Source organism: Tinamus guttatus, unplaced genomic scaffold (assembly GCF_059628265.1).
Source record: "Tinamus guttatus ecotype Peru unplaced genomic scaffold, ASM5962826v1 Tinamus_guttatus_pri_ptg000202l, whole genome shotgun sequence".
NCBI classification, from domain to species: Eukaryota; Metazoa; Chordata; class Aves; order Tinamiformes; family Tinamidae; genus Tinamus; species Tinamus guttatus.
In genome coordinates, this window is record NW_028288736.1 from 1297432 (window position 1) to 1316635 (window position 19204).

General features: G+C 45.3%; 1 protein-coding gene across 1 annotated transcript in view; it reads right to left on the reverse strand.

Annotated features, from left to right (window-relative positions):
* ALPK1 (alpha kinase 1) overlaps positions 1-17976 on the reverse strand; it is a 28470-nt gene extending 10494 nt beyond the window's left edge. Inside the window, exons 1-3 of the mRNA XM_088524042.1 lie at positions 17823-17976; positions 12762-12916; positions 1743-1941 (exon numbers count right to left, since the gene is read on the reverse strand). Coding sequence (XP_088380168.1) covers positions 1743-1941; positions 12762-12916; positions 17823-17943 — 475 coding nt within the window. The 5' untranslated portion in view covers positions 17944-17976. The remainder of the gene's footprint in view (positions 1-1742; positions 1942-12761; positions 12917-17822) is intronic.
* Positions 17977-19204: the final 1228 nt, after the last annotated feature.

Genomic DNA, 19204 nt, shown 5'->3' on the forward strand with positions numbered 1-19204 from the left:
TGCTGAAATCACTTACACATACATTTGTTTCTGTCCATAGTTCTGTTCATATGCTATGTGCTATACTCATGGGGTAGCACAGTAAGTTAAAACTACATGTGTGTACACACACACACGCACCCCTATACATATATATATATAACTTAATGCTATATATTCCTGGAAGAGTGCTTAACCTTGAAATGGAAGAATAGCTTCCTCTTGTCAGGCTCTGATATCTCTGTTGAATTTCTATGCATGCTGTTCCTATTCTACCATGAGGCTTCTGTAAAGTGAATGTAAGGAGAGGCCAAAACCACTCTTCCTCTGAGAGAGAGGTAAAGCTAGCCAAGGGTTTTGGAGTAAATCCAGCTGCTACTACCAGCTTGATACTGTTGGCACATGGCTTGAGGCTCTCACTCTGCTCGTTCGCACTCTTTGGGGTTGCTGCTGGCTTCAGCGCATGGGAGGTGGCAACAAGCTTGGGGCAGGCACTGAGCTGCAACTCTCCCCTAAGGTGGGGAATCCCTCACTTTTCTCCTTTGCAGAAGAAAGCAGTTCAGCCTGGTTCCTTAGACAGCAGAGCTGCCTGTTGCTGTCTCAAGAAAACCTGTCTTTTCTCTTTGGGGAGCTTGCTATTAGGGAAGCTGAGCAGAGCCATCTCTAGGCCAGATAAATTGAGGTCCCAACGCAGAACATATAGCTGGGGCTATGCTGACTCCCTGTCATTTGCTACCTTGGCTTTGAAGAAATACTTTAAGCACAGAATTTGTAACTAAAAAAAAAATCAGCGTAACTGGATGCAACAAAAGATGGGCATTCTGCATTTCAGCTGCTTGTCATATGCTACAAGTGTGTGACGTGTTTTTGTTGCATGTTTCATGGCCTGAATCATCCATGGCAGGCTTGATGGGCTGCAGGAAATGCCTAAGGACTAATTTGATCAGTTTTATTCATGATGAACCCTGCTTTTTATCATGATTGTCCAACCAAATTCAACAAGACTGCTCCAACAGTAGAGAACTGTAAATGCTGGCCAAACTAGCCCATAATTTGCATGTGCCAGTACCTTAATACCATAGCACATTGCAAGTCCACAGTCGCAGATAAAAACGGCTATAAAAAAAACCTAATAGTTCTCACTCATTAATGCAAATAAAATATTCCTAAACTGTTTTTCAAACTAATTCTGTTTTGACTTTGTTCTCACCAAAGGCACAGGGAGAAGACAGACTAAAATTCTTCCAGGTGCTGTCCATGCTGTAGGAACAATGGACATCATCTTTTCTAAATCAAATTTTATCAATTTGTAAGGTGCATTGTTTGCCTAGTCAAGTGGGTCTACTGAAGGGAAGAAAAAAAAAAAGCAGCTGGGACAGTGCAGAGAAAATGGAAAATGCCAGGATTCTAATTCACTTTTTAAAGACCCTTGGTCAGAAGTATAGCAATTCATATACTCCTGTTTGAAACCAGCAGGGGAGATTTGTTAAGGAACAAAAGCTCCAATTAGTATTTTCCACACCCTTTCACAATTTTCTCTACTGCTTTTGGCTCTGACACCTTTTATACCAGCGCCTTTGTGCTAGTGAGAGGAGCTGGGGGCTCAAGGGGGCTGGGAGTGGGCTGTGCGTTTGAAACGATGGCACCAGGACGGTGGGCAGGTCACCCCAGAAAGGGACAAAGTATCTTCTTGAAAGTCAAGTAGCTCCTAACTGGGACGGCGCTGCGAAAATGGAGGGCTGAGCGCTGCGGAGCGTGGTTACCTGCGCTGACGGAGAGGCGGGCCTGGCGAATGAGCACCTGCGGGCCCAGCGGCGCCGCGGGCTGCAGCCGGTGCAGAGCTTTGGCGATCCGCAGGAGCTCGCCCGAGGCGTCGAGCCAGTACAGGAAGCGGTCAATCAGAAACACGATAGCAGCCGCTGTCACACAGTCCTTGACCATGATGGAGGCTTTCAAGTAAATCTGAAAAGAACACCAGTTGACGAGTCAGCCTTGAAGAAACTCAAGTAGGAAAGGCTCAGTTAGCTGTTTACAGAAAATATTCAGGTTTAAGAACCCTCTGCCTCACAATGCTGCCTACAGACCACTTAAAAATACCTGCTGTGAGACAACTCTCTTACATAGCGAGTACTGATCATCATAACATGCAAATGCAAATATGCAAATATTAATAACATGCAAATATTAATCAAATATTAGCTGTTAAAAGGCTGTCTCAGCAGTCATCACTCAGCTTGTAAGTTCTTATATTTCTAGGCATGTATATATAGGAGAAAGCCTTGGGGATTGTGAGCAGATAGGATTTATTATTATCTCTAATTATGACTAATTCAGTCCCATTTTTAGTTTTAAGACAGGAAGGTTCCAGCTGTGTATTTAGTTTTAAGACAGGAAGGTTCCAGCTGTAGCCTTCATTCCCATTTTGTTTTTGTCTATTTGTTGTGCAGTATCTGGAACCATATAATTTGCTGCTCTGTTAACAAATTTAAATTACGCCCAACCAATTAGTAGCATTAACAACAATTAGTTCAAAGGGAATAAGAAACTGGAAATACTGGAAATGGTCACGATAGCAATTGTCCTAGATCAAGCTCAAGCTCTCCATACAGAAATGGGGAATGACCACTTGTTCTTTTGGGCATATAGACGGATGCTAAGGCACAGGCAGAAAATGTATTTTCAAACCATTTCTGAAAATGAGTCTTCTCTGAATATGCATGAACATGTAAATATCTACACGGTCTGATTTATCACTGCTGCTGATTAGTGAGTGCTCCCACTGACTTCAGTGGGAATACTACATTTGAGTTCTAGCCTTCCTGTTCTGCTTTTTCCTTAGAAGTGCCCTAGGAAATGAGGGACTCTCAAGGGACCTGTTGCTCCCTGTGGGACCAGGCCCTAAATACAAACAACCAGCATTAATGCAGCATTAAGACTGCAGGATCAAACGCTCCTTTGTACAACACAAAGGAACAAACAGGGCAGAAGTCCAATGTTTTTCCTTTGCAGGTCATATTTAATGATTTCTAAATCTGCATTAGGTCTCTCGGTGCTCCCACCACGGCAGAGCCTCCGGAGCAACACGACGTGGAGGGGAAGGCAGCGGGGCAGCTGCGTGGAAGCACACGGCCCCTGCGGCTATCCAGGAATCCCCATCTCCAGAGAGCAGAACACTGCCCTCCCCATGGCACGCGCTCCTCCTGCTCGTGGGGCAAGCGAGCGCTCCGCACGCTAACACTGAGAGGTTTGCTTTCCAATGGTCTGGTGGGGAGGAGGCAGAAGCAAAACACCTCTCTGATGCAGCTGTTTCCAGCTGGGTGTGATGAATGACTAACAGCAGTGACCAGAGTCTTCCCCTTTGTATCCTGTGTCAAAATCTCAGCACAGAAGACAGGATGAACAACAATATGAAATGATGTCTTTGCCTCTTAAACAGATTCTCTCTTACACAATTGCTGCAAAGCTTGAAGAAAGCCAGGGTGTGGAGGGGAGAAGCACTCAGCTCTGGAAATACAGCAATTGGCTGTAATGACAGCAAATCGTCAGCTAGGGAGGCTCACAAGTGCCAGGCACGGCCCTAATGTGACCGGTCTTGTTGGACATCCGCCCTTCAACAGCCTCATGTTGAGCCTGCAGAGCTCCTGCCCTTCTGCTTCCCAGCTTCACTCTAGCACCTTGGAGGTGGCAGTATTAAAGTACTGTTTTGGAGTATGTAAATCACAAGAGAAAACAAACAAACAAACAAACAAACCCACTACCTTGAAACCTATCAAGTCCCTTCATGAAAAAGATGTGTGTCTTTATCTTCTTGATGTCAGCAACTAACTCCAGCGATGACAGACTTAAAGAAACACAGGGAGGGAGAATCAGGCCCCACTGCACCACCAAAGAACCAGAGACTGGCAAGAAAACCTCATGCAAATCCACAGGGGAACAACGGAGTTTGGCAGCTCTCTCTCATTCTCATTTTTGTCTGCAGCATGTTTCTTCTACTCGCCTTCCTGCAGCACGTGAAGCGTTAGAGACCTGAGAGCATGGAGCCAGGCACCTGACTTTCGCTAGCTACTTCGAAGTACTAGGGCAAATTCCTTGGGCTCCTCCCCAGCCTAACCTGCTTCTAGACCACAGTGACAACCAGATTCAGTTTGATTTTTAGCAGAAAAACTACCTCCCAACCTAGAGGAGGAATATTTGCAGCTTGATCAAAAAACACTTACTGGCCTCAAAAGCACAGAGCCCTTGGAAGCACAGGAGAAAGCCTATTTCAGAAGGTTAGAAGAGCCTGCAACACATGGCATGAATGCTGGATTGCATTACTGATCTGCAGCAAGTATTTGCTGGCTTGTTTGCGCTTCAGCGAGGCCGATTTGTACAAATTTCCTTTTTTTTTTTTTTCCTGAGCCCAAGTTGAGTTTTCTAAGAGGATGGCACTTGAAAAGGATTCCTGGAGCCCCGTGCACGCAGCAGCGCTGCTTGTGCCCACTGACAATGGAGGAATCCCCCTCTCCAAGCACCTGTAAACTGACACTGCAAACTATCCATTCGAAATGCTCATGAACAGGCCATATATTTAAGCACAGAGCATCGCCTAATCTATTTTTTTTCCTCCCCTTCTTCCTTTAATAGATCGGAGCACAAAAGCCTGAGAGAGGGTGACCTACCAAACAAAAGGGCCTTTGAGTCCCTAGGAAAAGTAGACTTGGAGGAGGATGGAAGGAATCCAAGTGGCCCTATTATTTCCACTTGCACTAATTAGACATTTTTCTGTCAGCTATTGAGCACTGCTGAGAGGCCAAACTCACTGAATTCATTTCTAAAGTGTTTACAGAAGTTTGCATCTGTTTGTGTCTCTTCAGGAGGAAAATAAGCACTTCAATAGCATTGTGGAAAATCTAAACGAAGCATCCTATTCTGAAGGGCTTGGCAGTCTTGCAGCTGCATAATTTAACTCTCTGCTCAATGCTGAAACCTCTTGTGTCCCTCTCCAAAACCAAATGGACACAAAATGTAGAAAAGTCAAGCCAGAGAGAGAAACTCTGCTATTTTTTTTTTAAAGGCAGGGCTGCATGCTGTGTGGCACACAGAAACATGGTTCGGTGTCAGTTCTTGCAATTATGTCCTGTGTTGCTAGCAGTACACCGAGAAATTAATACCCACTTCTTTCATTCACTGCCAAATTGTGTGACTGTAAAATTCCTTAGCACCTCCAGATAATGCACTGTCGTGCTGGGCACATACACAAAACATGCACAAAGACACTCCCCTCGCCACTTCTAAATGAAATGCGAGAGAGGCCCTAATACGGCTCTCTGTCACCCAGCACAGACCCAGGGAAACTCTATTGACTTCAAAGATGTAGCAGCCTCGCTGAACACAATCAGAAATCCAGCCCCGCTCACCACATATGGGCACTTTGTTCTGCATAGCGGGCTAGCACAGTAAACAGATTTACTCACTTTCTTTATCATTTTAAAGCTTACGTATACGCATCTACCCAGAGCGAGAGAGAGGTACGCGCACACTTTGTTTTAACATCTGTGTCCATGATGTGAAATGCATATGTCTAATTGAGTTTATGACACAAAGGGAACCTCACGGCTGGGAAGTGGAATCAGGTGGTGACAGAATTAAATTTGCACGAGATTTCTATACATGGACCATTGGGGAAAATGCAAAACAGCCTTTAGTGAAGGGTTTTTCCTTAATGGCCATGAGTGGGAGGGTGTGCTTTTTGCATGGTTTCCTGCATTAGTGTTTTAGCTCCTCCTCACATCGCGCCTGAAGTTTGGGTCCCAGCTTTGGGTTCAAAGCCACGATGCCTCCTTTGCATTGACAATGGGGGCTGTTCCCAAGAGAGGGGAGAAGCTCGAACCGGAGCCATCTGGCACTAGAACTGGCAGGAAAGCGTCAAAGGGAAATTATTGGTGCATAGTAAATGAGGCTGAGGAGGAGGGGAAGAAAATAGGGGAAATCTTTATGTGGCAGCTGATGTAAGAGGAATTACAAGCACAAATAAATGAAATATTGATTTAATCCACTCTCTCTGCCCTCTTTATAAAGCAAGGATCCCATAGGCAAACCTCACACACAGTGTGCAGACTGGGGAGGGTCTCCCTTGGAAAGACGCCTCTGCAAGCGGTAAGGTTAGAAAGCAGGGGGCAGAAATCATTTATTTTGCAGAGTATGACCACAGCTTGGAAAACAGATGAAAATAAGCAAATATCATAGCTCAAACTTAGACCGTATTTGTCTTAATTTGTAACTGCAGCTGAAATTTAAAAATATTAAAACAAACAAACAAGCAAAAGAAAAAAAACACAAAAGCAGTCAGTCAACAAAGAAATTCTAATTCCGTGCCCTGGGCAGGAGTTTCAATGGCATGTATTTCCAGGTGCCTTAGTTCTCTCTCTCAGGATCTCTCCCTAGTTAGCACATCACTGAAATGCATGAACCCGAACAAATTGCTCACTTTTTTTCCTACATTCGTCCCCTGTCGGATTAAATGCACAGTCAAAACACCAACGGATTTAGCTGAAGTCTCACCCTTTTACCCCACGCACTGTTAGCAAAGCCTGCATTTCCAAGAGACCAAATCTGCTGTCACTGCACGGGACTTCTCTATCAATCTCTGCCTTTCAGCTGGCAATCAGTGCGCACTCTACAAATAACAATGAATTAAGCCTCCTACCATCTCTGTGATGGGGAGAAGAAAGCGTGTCCGCAACGCACAGATGGATAAGCTTGAAATGCAGGGCAGTCAAGTCCCATAGCAAACAGTTGCAGACTCAGGAATAAGAGGATTCAGGACACTCACCTCTGCTCAGATCAGGAGAGGGCACAATTTGATGGCTTGAGCTTCTGAAACTGTTAATTAGCTCAAATTATTCATTCTCAAAGCAATGGAAAGTTGGGGGTTTATTCGATGAAAGCAGCATTCAGTCCATTATTAGCAGCTCAAAATACCATAGAACAGGCCAGTTTTTACAGCCAACCAAATTTCCTTCACCAAGTGAGAAAGCAACACAGCAGTAACAATCCCAGCTTTTATCAATAACCCTTACTTTTTTTTGTTCCAGTTTAACTTGCCAGTGCTTTAATTTTATTGCTATCAGTATGTCCCATTTGCTGTTCTAAGCTTGCACTCTCCAGTTCAAGGATTCTCCCTTTCCTCTTGGCAGGGAGTGGAGCATCTGCCGCGTGCGGCTGGCAGGACCAGCTCCCGTGACATGCTCCAAGCCTCAGCAGGATGGAAAGAGTCTCCCACCACCCTGCAAGAGAAGGGAAGTACCACCTCTAACCATGCTGCTATTTTCATGTAGATCTCAATGCTGCTTGTAGGCAGAAGTAGCCATGCGAGCACAGCTACCTGCCAGTGCGAGTGAAAACCATGCGTGTGATGAACCTGAGCAGTGCCAGGAGGGAGGAGAGCAGCGGGCACCTCAGGCCACTGAACAGCAGCATTTTGGGGAAGGGCAGAAATGGAATAATTTGAAGCGCTAAGGAAATTCCTTTAGCAGGTGTATCTGCCAAGGCAGCAGGGATCTGGGGGACTGTCATCTCCAGCAGTCTCTCACTTTTGCTTGTTACCCAGGATAGGTGCAAGGAGCAATTTTTGGCCCTAAGACTTGCCCTGCTGTGCTCCAAATTTAGATTATATCCAAACTACTGCAGTAATTCTCTGTGGTATGTTAAAATACTACATTAAAGGGGGTATTTTAATATTTAAAAATAGCTAAATGCCAGCAATAACCTCCCTGATGCAATAAGCAGCATCAGAGAAAAGGAAATCCTAGCTAATCTTTGTTTAAGAGAATCAACACCTCTCTCGGTATCCAGTTTCAGACTTCACATTCTTCCTTTGCTGCTCCGTATACAAATTCTGCTCACTTTTTCCACACAGGTGAGCCACTGAGGATGACTGAGCGCTCTTCAGCGCTGCAGGCTGGCGACATCAAAGGAGTCACCCTGCGACAAGCTGTAAAGCTGCCCTTCAGTCTAGGGGGGCAAATAATGTGCAGCTTCCCCTGGGCACAGTGCCCACAGCACTGCCCACCATGACTTGCCAAGCAGGTACCTGCTCTTCCCCCTGAACACACAGGACCTGATCTCTTGTATTTCTCATTTAAAGCCCTGATGTGTCAGGCATCAATCCAGTGCAAGAGAGGCTGTGAATTCCCCCTTGTGCCGAATTCGGCCCGCAGCTCTCGGTTACCTCACTCCTCACTTCACTGGGATCACCCAAGAAGAGCGCTTATGAAGCAGGTAGCAAAAGGTCATCCCAAACAACCAAATCCCAGGGCTAAGATCTAGGGCTTCAATTGTCCTGTTACCACACCAACAGGTACACAGCAGAGAAAATTAAATCCTCAACCCCTTCTTCATTTCCTTTTCAAAGGCTCCCAGCTCTCAAGTGCCACACACACCTAAGGCTAGTTAGGGCATTTCCCTCAGAGGGATTTCCCTAATGACAATCCATCAGCACGTAATTAGCCAAAGTCCCCGCAGCCCTGGCTTGGGCTGATTTTCTCTTCCCTTCAGCATTCCCATTAACTTCAGTGAAATTCTGCACAAACAGGGCCAGAAGAGCCTGCGCGGCTCCTGCCGTGGCCGTTGAGGCGGCTCCACAAGGCGTGTTGTGAGGGTGCCTCTGAGGCGCGCAAGAGAGCCCGCCCGCCTGGCGCCCCACACTGAGACACCTTCAGCGCAGAGGCCACTGTCGCCCACAGATCTCAGGTCCTTTAACTAGTCCACTTAACCATGAAGTGATAATTGTTTTCCTCGGTGTCTCTGCATGGGCAAGGCCTTAGATGATGAAAACGTCAAAGGTGTCACTTGGCTTTTGTGCTTGCACTGTTCCTGCCCCAGCACTGCCTGGTCTGTGGCTGAATACCAGCCACAGTGGCTACTGGTACCTAAGATAATAGTAAAGTGAAATCCTACAGCATTAGGGTGGGTTTGAGCACGGGCCTGATCTTGCAGAAGAACCCAGAACCTTGAATGAATAATCCCACATGAGAAGCACACAAACAGAAGTCTGTCAGTGAGACCCCAAAAGAAGGTTTGCCAGACCAAAGCTGATGTGGACATGGGCATGTTGCCCTCTGTTGGCTGGTTACTGAGCAGAAAGACACTTCTATCACATCCCATTCCAGAGATCTGCAGAAAGGGGAACCACAGTTTGGGAGGCTCCATTAGAAGTCCTAACTCTGAGGAACATGCAGGTTTTAAGACAGAAAAAGCAATCCCTCTGCACTGACATTTGTCAGCATGGTCCTATGACAATTCTGATTTTGCTTTGACTTGTTGGTAAAACAAACCAACAAATAAAATCCTAGTGTTTCCAAGTTTTTGCTTTGGTAACAAATACCGGTTATCGTCCTTTGGACCTCAGCACAAATCCACACCGAATGGGAGATATGCCGGGGAAGGAGCTACCCAAATGAGCAGCAAGAGAAAAAAAAAAAAGTTTTGTACAAGATGCAAAGATCTCATAAAACCCTAAGTGCTGGTTTGCACTCAGTATTACTACAAATCTGTTGCCTTCAAATCCCTAAGAGCTCTGGTAATTTCTTGTATCAGAGAGAAAAGGGAGACAAAACTGTGCTTATATTGCCATACTCTCCACTGAGCTCCTCTCTAATGAGGTAGCATGACTCTCACTGAACTCAGGCTGCATCAAGAGTGTCGAGGAAACTCTGGTTTCACTGTCCCTTCCCTTTGCTCCTTCACTTCTCCTCAGCCTGTTTTCACCATGCCTTCCTAGCGCCGTAGTCAGCATGCAGAAGTAATGATCCCATGGCAAAGAGGAGCACTTTAAAAGGATGCAGATGCAGGTGGCTTTGCCTTCCTGATGTATCAAACTAGCATACAGCCGCCAGCAATGGGCATCCCACTTTTTAAAGTGCAACACTAAGGCAAACCCTTGAAGCCAAAGCCTAATCCGCTTACTCCCTGCGCTGGTCTCATGGAGCTTTTCAGGCTACTCACTGAGTAAAACATCCTCATCATGAGCACTGGTAGCCAGATCTGGCCCCTCATAACAGCACCAGTGTGTTATGGTAATGAAGTGCCTTTCATTCATGGATCTCAAAGCACTTCTGAAATGTAATGAATTACGGTTTATGAGCTTATTCTAAGCATGGCAAATTAAAATAAACAGATGAAAAATTTTAAAGGTTTTTCTGAACAATAAGTCAACAAAGGCTTATTTTTGCTTTAGGGAATTAAATTATCCCTCTGCCCCTCAAACCAAAACAAAAAAGAAAAAGAAAAAAGTTGTTCAGACTTTTATCTTTCCTCATCACACTGTAATCACTTCTCTTCAGCCTCATTTCTCCCCCCCAGCTTTTTATTCAAAGCACTGAAGCAGTCTTTGCTCTGCCTTGAAATTTTATTAAAAAAAAAGGAGGGGGGAATGGATGAAGGGGAAAAAAATCCCTTTTCCTGACTAATACTAATAATACAGGTCAAAATGTCAGTCTATCTACACTTAAATGGAAAACAAAAAAAAGGTTTTCCCTTTTTTCCCATGGTACAATAGCTCTGGAATATAAATTACCAATGAAGATGAAATAATACTTCAAAGCACATGGGGAAAGGCAGCACAATGTTTACAAAGTATTTTCACCCGCATGATGAAACATTGAAGACAACGGTAACCAATGGACTTCAGGGGGTGTTGGTGAATAGTCTAAAACTAGCATGCGGTAGGATTTTAGGTCCCTATAGTCTATGACCCCATGATATGCTTTGTTTAACAAGGGCAGCTGCAGTTATCAACAGATGTTTCAGCAATAAATAATTGGTATCATCTCAGAAAAGATCCATCTACCTGGGGAGAGGGCATAATGCTGGAAACACTGCTCCACTATTACAGCCACATTAATCTCCCATCTATCCAGGTCTCTCAGGGAGTTTACTGCAGGTGCTTATCCTGGGAGAGAGCAGACAAATGCTCCAAAGTTAGAGTGCTGCGCAGGGATTGTAAAGGAGGTCAACCACTGCCATAAATTTCTGTCTAAGGCCACACACACCAAAGAGAAGAAGAAAATAAATACCCAGGAAGAGTCCTGTCCTCCCCTACCCCCAACCACTGAATTGAGAATTCCAGGAACGTATGATGCTGGCAATGAAATATCTGCTTCTTGGAAATTACAACCTCGTCATTAGCTTTTCTGCGGGACTTTTCATTGCTGCTGTGTCCTCAAACAAACAAACAACTAACTTCGGCAGGGTTCTCACTGAAACAAGCAAAATCTCATGCCCCCTCCTTGTAGTTAATGGCAGTTGTGGAGCCTGATTTCTGTGGGGCCAGCTTCCACCCAGGCCCCTTGCTTTTCAGGCCAGATTGTCCCTTCCCACAAGCAACATGATTGCTTTGGCTTGAGACGTGCACCACTAAGTGCAAAAAAAATAATAATAATAAAAAAAAAAATAAAATCAAACACTTCCTCTTCAGTGTATGTCTGTCCTGCTCAAGGGACGCTCATTAGGCTAGGTATCACATTCACCATTGAAAAGGGACTCTATCTGCTATGTCATGTCTGACACCTGAGAAAATTAGAAAAACAAAAAGCAATCCAAGACTTATTCCTGCTTTCTAAGCTTAAACTCCTCAACTTTCATGGTGGGTTCCCTCAAGACAATTTGGATCCTGCAACTCCTTACTCAGACAAGCCTTCTTTACCCACATGAGAAGTTGCATAAGTAAATTCTTAGCTCTCCTGCCTTTGGCCAGGTTAGGTCCCCAAAGGGAACCCTTCAAGTAGTTTTCTTGAAAAAGCAGGTGTTCCATTATGCAAACCCTACCAAACCAAATAATCCTCACTTCCCCATAGCAGTCTTAAATTTAAAAAAATGCACAATTCTGTTCAAAAATCTTGTTTTCTAAAGCTTTATGTAAGCCTTTCTCGTTTTAGTTTTATTTCAACATCAGATTTCCAGAAAGAGGTAACCATTCATTTCTGTCACCAGAAACGACACTGCACTGTGGACCCAGGCAAAGTGACAGAGCGCCACCCAATCGCCTGTTGGCAGAGAACAAAAAAAAAGCCACCCCTGCACATCTTGGTGAGCAAAGTTCTGGACCCATAAGGTGCTCAGAGCATTGAAGATGCAATGTATTCATGCACAGTTCATTGTTATCTAAGCCCTTTTTTCTCAGCATGGTGGCAGTCAAATGCCTGCAGCCAGAGAACACTTCACACCCTCAATCCATTTTATGTTCTTTGGCCTAGAAGAGCACATGAAACTGCAGGTACCAGTCAGCCCCCAGTGCCAAGTGCCAGCTGCCCCGTCTCGTGTGGTGCTGTCCACACACTAAGAGCTACGCGGCCAAGGCACCACACAAACTCAATAGCGAGGCAAAGCTCTGACTAATTTTACACTCTTAGCATCAGGTAGTGGCTGGGAACTGGACTTTGCCGCCTCCTATTCCCTCTGAATATGCTGAAGTGGGATTGACACACACTGCTTCCTAACAGCTTTAGTTCTAGCTCCCTCTCTCCCTTCATGTGCAGTTTGACCTGCCTTTGCCTGAGTGCTGCAACAAACGAAAGCCCCATCTCTCGCTTTGGCCCTTAGGCCCCTGTGAGCAGCCGCTTCCTTCGCAACAGGGGCATGCTCACCTCAGCTTGCCAAGCAGCACGTCGCTGCTAAGGCAAAAGTGCAGCAAAGAAAGAAGTTTCTGAAATAATCCCCATACTGCCGGCTAGGGCTTTGTGCCCACTGAAGCACCTCAGCCGTGCGGGTTTTACAGAACAAGGTGGGGGTGAAGTCCATACCAGTAACTCAGGGAGCCTCGCGCTGATCATATCTTGCAGGTTTGTTTTGTCTTCTGGGCCCACGTCGAGTTTGTACTGCCACTTCTCCGGCACAAAAGGCCACTTCATTTCCTTTGCCTCCTCAAGGAGGGTCCTTAGCTCGCGGGGAAGCAAAGCTGCAAAGGTCAAAGTGCAGGTAAAGGCCTTGCGTGCATTCAGCCACAAGTGTTATGATACAGCAAAAAGCAACCCTCTCATCCCCAAGCCTTTTCATGACTGCCACGAGCTGTTAGCTTTTGCCACAGGCAGGAAGGAAAGGTTGCCTGTCATCAGTTACCCTACTCTTCTCTGCCCTCCAGGTAAATTGGTGCCCTCAGCCATTAAGAAGGTTTTCAGCAGGAAGTAGCAGGGGCCTGGTGGCTGGCTGGGCGTGAAGAGCTACTTTCGACAGACGCGAGGAAATATCTTCCCTTGTGTGAGGGGAGGTTTCTTGGCAGGGCAAACAGGCAACAGCGTGGCAGACTCATCCATGCCTCTGCTCAGGACAATACTAAACGCCTCTTGCAAGCGTTAAAAGCCACATCCAAATTGGGAGATAAACCTGAACTGTACACAGCAATTAGACAAAGACCTAAAGACATATAATGAGTAATGACAATATATTCTTGATAACTTCTTTTTTTTTTTTTTGACTAAATTATCAGTCAAATAATTACTGGTATGAGTTACTCAATGTGCTCTCAGAGAAGTAACTCTAGATTACAGTACTCACCTTCGAAGTACCAGAAAGCTCACTTCTACGTCAGGAAAAAATGGCTTCCCAGACGTGTCTGGGAACTGATAACGATACTGCGTTTTCTACAGGTGCACAGCAGGCACCTGCTGAAGCTACATCACCCGTGTATGACATTCGCACACCAGCTCTGCCAGTGCAGAGCCATGAGGGCAACCCCAGTCCTCTGGCCTTCACCGGAGAGTTTCAAAATGTGACGTAAAGCATATCTTACCTCCCAACAAGGAAAGCACAGAGAAGTCAAGTGGTGTGTTTTGCCAAGTGAAAAGTGCCCATGCCCTTCACATGGGATGCCTGGTGTTTAATTCCCCAGAGAGGGGCTGAGGCTCACCAAGCAAAAGCACAATTTTGCATTTATCTTAGGCTGCCCTGTGGCTGCTGCCAATCCCCAAATTCTGCTCCCTCCCCGGGTCTGGCTCTTTGCCTCTGCCAACACTAACCATCACCTGGGTGCAGCAGCAGTGAGTCCAGCTGGAAACCAACCTTACAAAACAAAATGATTAGCTTCAGTTCGATCTCCAAACAAATCTGACTAAGGATGCAATTGCTAGTAGGAACACACAGCTGGAGATCAGGGCATGGATTTGTTCCCTCCTTTCAGCACTAGCTCACTTTTCATTTTCCTTAAAAAAGCAGTGAAGCCACAGCCTCAGTGTGCTGTGCTAACCACTAGGCCAGGCAGACTCTCTGGCCAATAAAAGTGGATTAACATGGATTATTGACCAGATGGGGTTAATGGTGATTATCAGATGCAGGTCTAGCCCCTTCTGGCCATTAATCCCTAGCAAACCCCTGCTCAGAGACCAGTGTTTTAACAAGGTAATGCAATAAATGTATTATTATGTATTTTTAAATGAATCTTTTATGAGCAACCATAGAAGCTACACTACTACACTACAAACAGATTCTATATTGTGCTTGTACTGCAGTGCATTCACCGTTTTTCCTAGGGAAAAGTGGGAAGTCTGACACCTAGGGCTGTATTTTCAAAAAGTTGCCTTAAAAAATATATCGCATTTTCCAGCTCCATTTTTCTCACTTGTTGCTGCAGTTCTAGACATGCTTCCCTGTAAACATCACTACAGTTTCAGGCACAACCATGTTTCCTTGCTTTCTGAAGTTGTGTCCGGAGTGGCTCAGTCCTTCCTACTACACAGAGGGCAAGAACATGGAAAGGTTGCCAAGTGGAAGAGCTGCAGGGGCCAGGAGGCTGTGACGAAAGCTCCCAGCCCTGCAATCCCAGCAGTTCCTGCAGTAGGGCAGCCTCACAAAAATCAGTGCAGGAGCAGGGATGCTCACCTGATCCCAAGGAACATGGAACAACAGAGGTTTACCCTACAGAGGGTTGTGTTAATACCTGAAGACTGAGTTTCCCTCAAGCTTCTGCAGTGGAAGACGAAGGACGCTTGAAGGCAATCACAGCAAGCACCTCTAATAATGTTTCCCTGCATGATCCCATAGGACTGATGTGTATGGGAGAAATCAATCCAGAGAAACAGAAGTGGGATGTTTACACAGAAAGCCTTTCTGTCTCCTTTTCTGCTTACTTCTTTTGTCTTTCCCAACATAAACTCATGTTTACTTCAATAAAACTAAAATGGGAAAAAGTGTCAAGAGCAAAGATCCATCGGCTGATGCAAATACATTTATGCTCTAGAGAGAATATCAGTATTATGGCTATCCCCCTGCTCCTTTGTTCGCTATCTTATCCTTAGACCATAATCTTATGTGATGCACCAAAGAGCAAACAATATGGCCAAATTCTTCAATACTGAACGTTTAATTTTAAAGAGTCATCTTTAGCAGTTATCATTGCTGAGGTACTTACTTAATAAAGGGATCTACAGTAACATTTTTTGAAGGATTTAGTGAGCTGGAAGCCTTCAGTTATCTATGGGATGGGACCTTTGCATGAACCTAGTGAGCGACAATGTCAAACCTTGCTGTGGTGTGTAGTAGCCACCACATGGAAATAAACACAATTAATGTGTTTATTACAATAGTATTATGTTGTGATGTAAGAACATTCACCAGACCCTCACAAAATAGGCAGCGAGATAGCTACTATGGCTTCAACTAAAATCCAACTCCCTGAAGAACAGATTATAACTGATAGATGTTATCTGTGTAAGCAATGTAAATCCACTAATTAATAGGGGTTGAAAGGGAGATGAACCCACACAGGGGTTAGCTTCAAAGATTTGTTTTTTAAAAAAATCCAAACCAATCTAATACCCATTCTGTCTCCTAAAATAAAGCAAGATGAGGGTTCGCTCCTCCTCTCCCCTCTCACCCCTATTTATATGTATTTGGCTTTCAGTTCTTCCTGTGCTTGCTCTGAAGAAAGCCAAGCTAACAAAGACAATGTCTGGGGGAGGGGAGGAGGAGAAACCCCCTCCGCATTTGTGTTCAGAGAATCCCCCTGGCTCGAACTGCTGCCAGAAGTGACCCTGTAATAATGCCATTCTGCGGGAGGCACATGTGGGCCCGATGAAGCCGTTAGAGCGCAAGCCGCTTGTTACCGCTGCTCAGAAACCACCTGCCAGCGGCCAGGGGCCTGCAAAGCCGCCCGCAGCCAACCTGCGCCTCGCTGCACGCGCAGACCGGAGCAGGTACCGGCACCGCTGTCACTGTCCTAGTCATTTTCTTTTTGCTTTTGGCCAGCTTGTGGGGAGAGCTCCCCCAGAAAAGCCAGTGCCCTGCTTCATACTCTGATCTCCCATTTCCTGAAGCGGTTTACCTGAAGGACCATGTCTAATTCAGTGATTATAAGGGCACTGATTTACCTTATCTGGAACTAAACTGATTATTTCTCATACTTTGTGGTATTTAATAAGAGAAAAGGAAGGAGGAGGGTGGGGGAAAAAAAGCGCTACCTGATTAGGAGTTCAAGAGCCTGTTCTAAAGGGCGATAATAAAGCTTGAAAGAATTTGTGATGAGAAAACCAAGTACCTTTTGTTGAAAACAAAGAAAAGAAGAAAAAATCTTCCAGTATCTATAGCAGAAACCTATACACCACCCTCTATCACAAACAGGCTCAAGACCAGGCTCGGGTGCTTCAGCAAGCGACCGCTGACCTCCCAGCAAGAACAAGGATACTCGCAAAACCATCTTCTAAGCAGCTCTCCTCTCCCAGACAAAGGACTTCAAAAATCAAATTAACATTATGGCCAAGTCACTCAAGCAGAGCAAACCCAAACATTACTAACACTAAACTGAAAAAACAGACAGAACTGTAAATATTTAGTACTAAGCAAAACCAGCATGTACAACTGAGTATTTGCAGTTTTTTTTCCCTAATGCCTTCTTTTTTCCCTCTCAAAGACTTCACTGTTATCCTTTACTATATCTTCTGTAGCTACTTAAGTATTTTAATTTTTTTTCTGTGTTCATAACTTCTTCAGCTTGTATAATTCTCAACAGTATAATTGAAGTGTCTCCAACAATTCAAGCATGCCTTTTATTTTGTGAGTAAAAAACCTGTGACAACTCTGCTGGGTAGCCCTCTGAAAATATGATGATAGAGAAAACTGAATCAAGTGTTTTACACAATTCACAATTAACGTAACCTGGAATTCCGCTGGAGTTAAAAAGGAATAGAAAAAGTTAAAAATCACTCTCATCAAAATAAATAGCAAGTAAATACTATTTTTTCCCCTCTACCACTTAATATCAGCATTAAAACAAGTGAAGAATTCTTTTATTGTAGCCTCAAAAAACACTTCTTTCTTTTCTGGATATTTATTCCAGCCATTAGCTGGCATGGATTTTCCTTTCAAGAGGGATTTTGCAAGTTTTTTTCTCTGGACACCACTTACAGAGGTCACGCGCATTTTACAAGATAAAGATTCAGGCAATGAGCTCTTTAATATATCAGGAGAAGCTGACAAACAGAAAACGCCCTCCCCCCGGTTCCTATGAAAGGAGAGGAAATATGTGCTCTTATTCAGAAGTTGCATCCTTTTTTTTTTTTTTTTTTAATAACTGAAATTTATGTGCATCACCAAACTTTCGGGCATTGTTCTTCCCAAACTAAACTGTTCCTTACAGCCTCATGTTTACTGAAGCCTAAAATTAGAACTGACAGCAATTCACTGCAACAAAGTGGGCTTCTTTCCCTGCCTGCCTGTTGCCCACATCCCATTCATGGCCTACAAATCCAGTCATCTCTTGACACTCATCTGCCGGGAGAGGAAAAAATAGGGCAGGGCTGAGGCCTGGTCACTGCAGTGCTGAGGCCCAGAGCAACCTGCTGGCTTGTTCCCGGTGCCTCTCCTCAGGGCCTCACCTTCGCATCGCTGGAATTCCCGCTCGGCTTCCTCGCATGTGTCCGACTTGGCCAACAGGAGCGCGTCCAGGGTCTGCTTGCACTCCTGCAGCAGCGTGGCCACAGTGCTCTGATTATTCATGAAGCCTGATCCTGCTCCGCTGTGAATTGGGTGTCCCCGGGTGCACACTGATCAATTACTTAGGGGAAGACACGGATTCGAAATGAAAAGGACCTCTTCAAGGCTGAGGTACCTGCTGAACAAAAGAGGGGGAAAATGATTAACTAAAGTATCATCAATTATCTGAAAGGCTCAAGCAGGGAGAAACAATAGAGGAAATACATGAAAATACATGACAGCCTCAGAGGACTGTATTAGAGGAGTGTGTGAGACTGCGGGGTCTCTGTGACAAACTGCGTGAGCCGCACATCTCTGGGGTGAGAGTCCGGAGAGAAAGGACTTGCTGTTCAATGGAGCTGTGAAACCACAAGCAGTGCCGTGACTAGCTGGGGTGGGCTGGAGCCCCTTCCATTTCGGAGGCTTGTGCTATCAAGTACTTTTAGCATGGGCACAGTCACAGACCTTTGTGTGCTCCACACTTGCTGAGGATGCTACACGAGCTTACTAGGCTCTGGAGGAAACAAGGACACTGCCTCTTACCCATGGGCACAGGAGCATGTGGCTCCCTTCTCTTACCTGAGCTCATGCTCTCCCCAGTCTTTCCAAGTAACACAAAGTACTGGCAATGTTTGTTTCCCGCAGCAAAGCACAAATAACCCTCAGTCCATGTTTCAGGAAGTCAGCTTGAAATCGGAGACTTTTTGCTGCAGATGCTGCAAGAGTAAGGAGCTGGCCTAGCACAAAGTTACAGACCCACAGGACGAACCCTGGAGTGTATTACAGCCTCACCAACTCTGTGACAGGCAGGAAGGGCCAGGGCTTTTGTCTGCCTATCAAATGCACAAGGCTCGCCTTTGACAAAGCTAGGCCTCCTCTAATGAGACTTGCTGTTGCTTCTCTCGCCGTAACCTTTCCAAATCTGATCCTTCTGATCTTCAACCCTGCTGTCTCCTTGCCCTTTCTGTCACACATTCTGTCTCCTCAACCCATGGCCTTAACACTTGCTCATCCCTTCTTTCCGCCACCCATACCTTTGTCCCCGACATCTCCACACCACCTCTCTAGGAAGCGGTCCCAGCACTGGCACAACGGTAAGTGCTGCTGAGCAGGTTTTGGAGCACGGGGCAGAAACACCTTCAAGGATACGTAGATATGGGGGGAGAAAATCAGCAGGTAGTGCCCATGCACAGGGCCCAGATATGCTGCAGTTGCTGTAGGGAAGCTTGTATGTGATGTGCAGGGAACCAGCTCCAAACCCTTCCCAGATACTACAATACCTTGT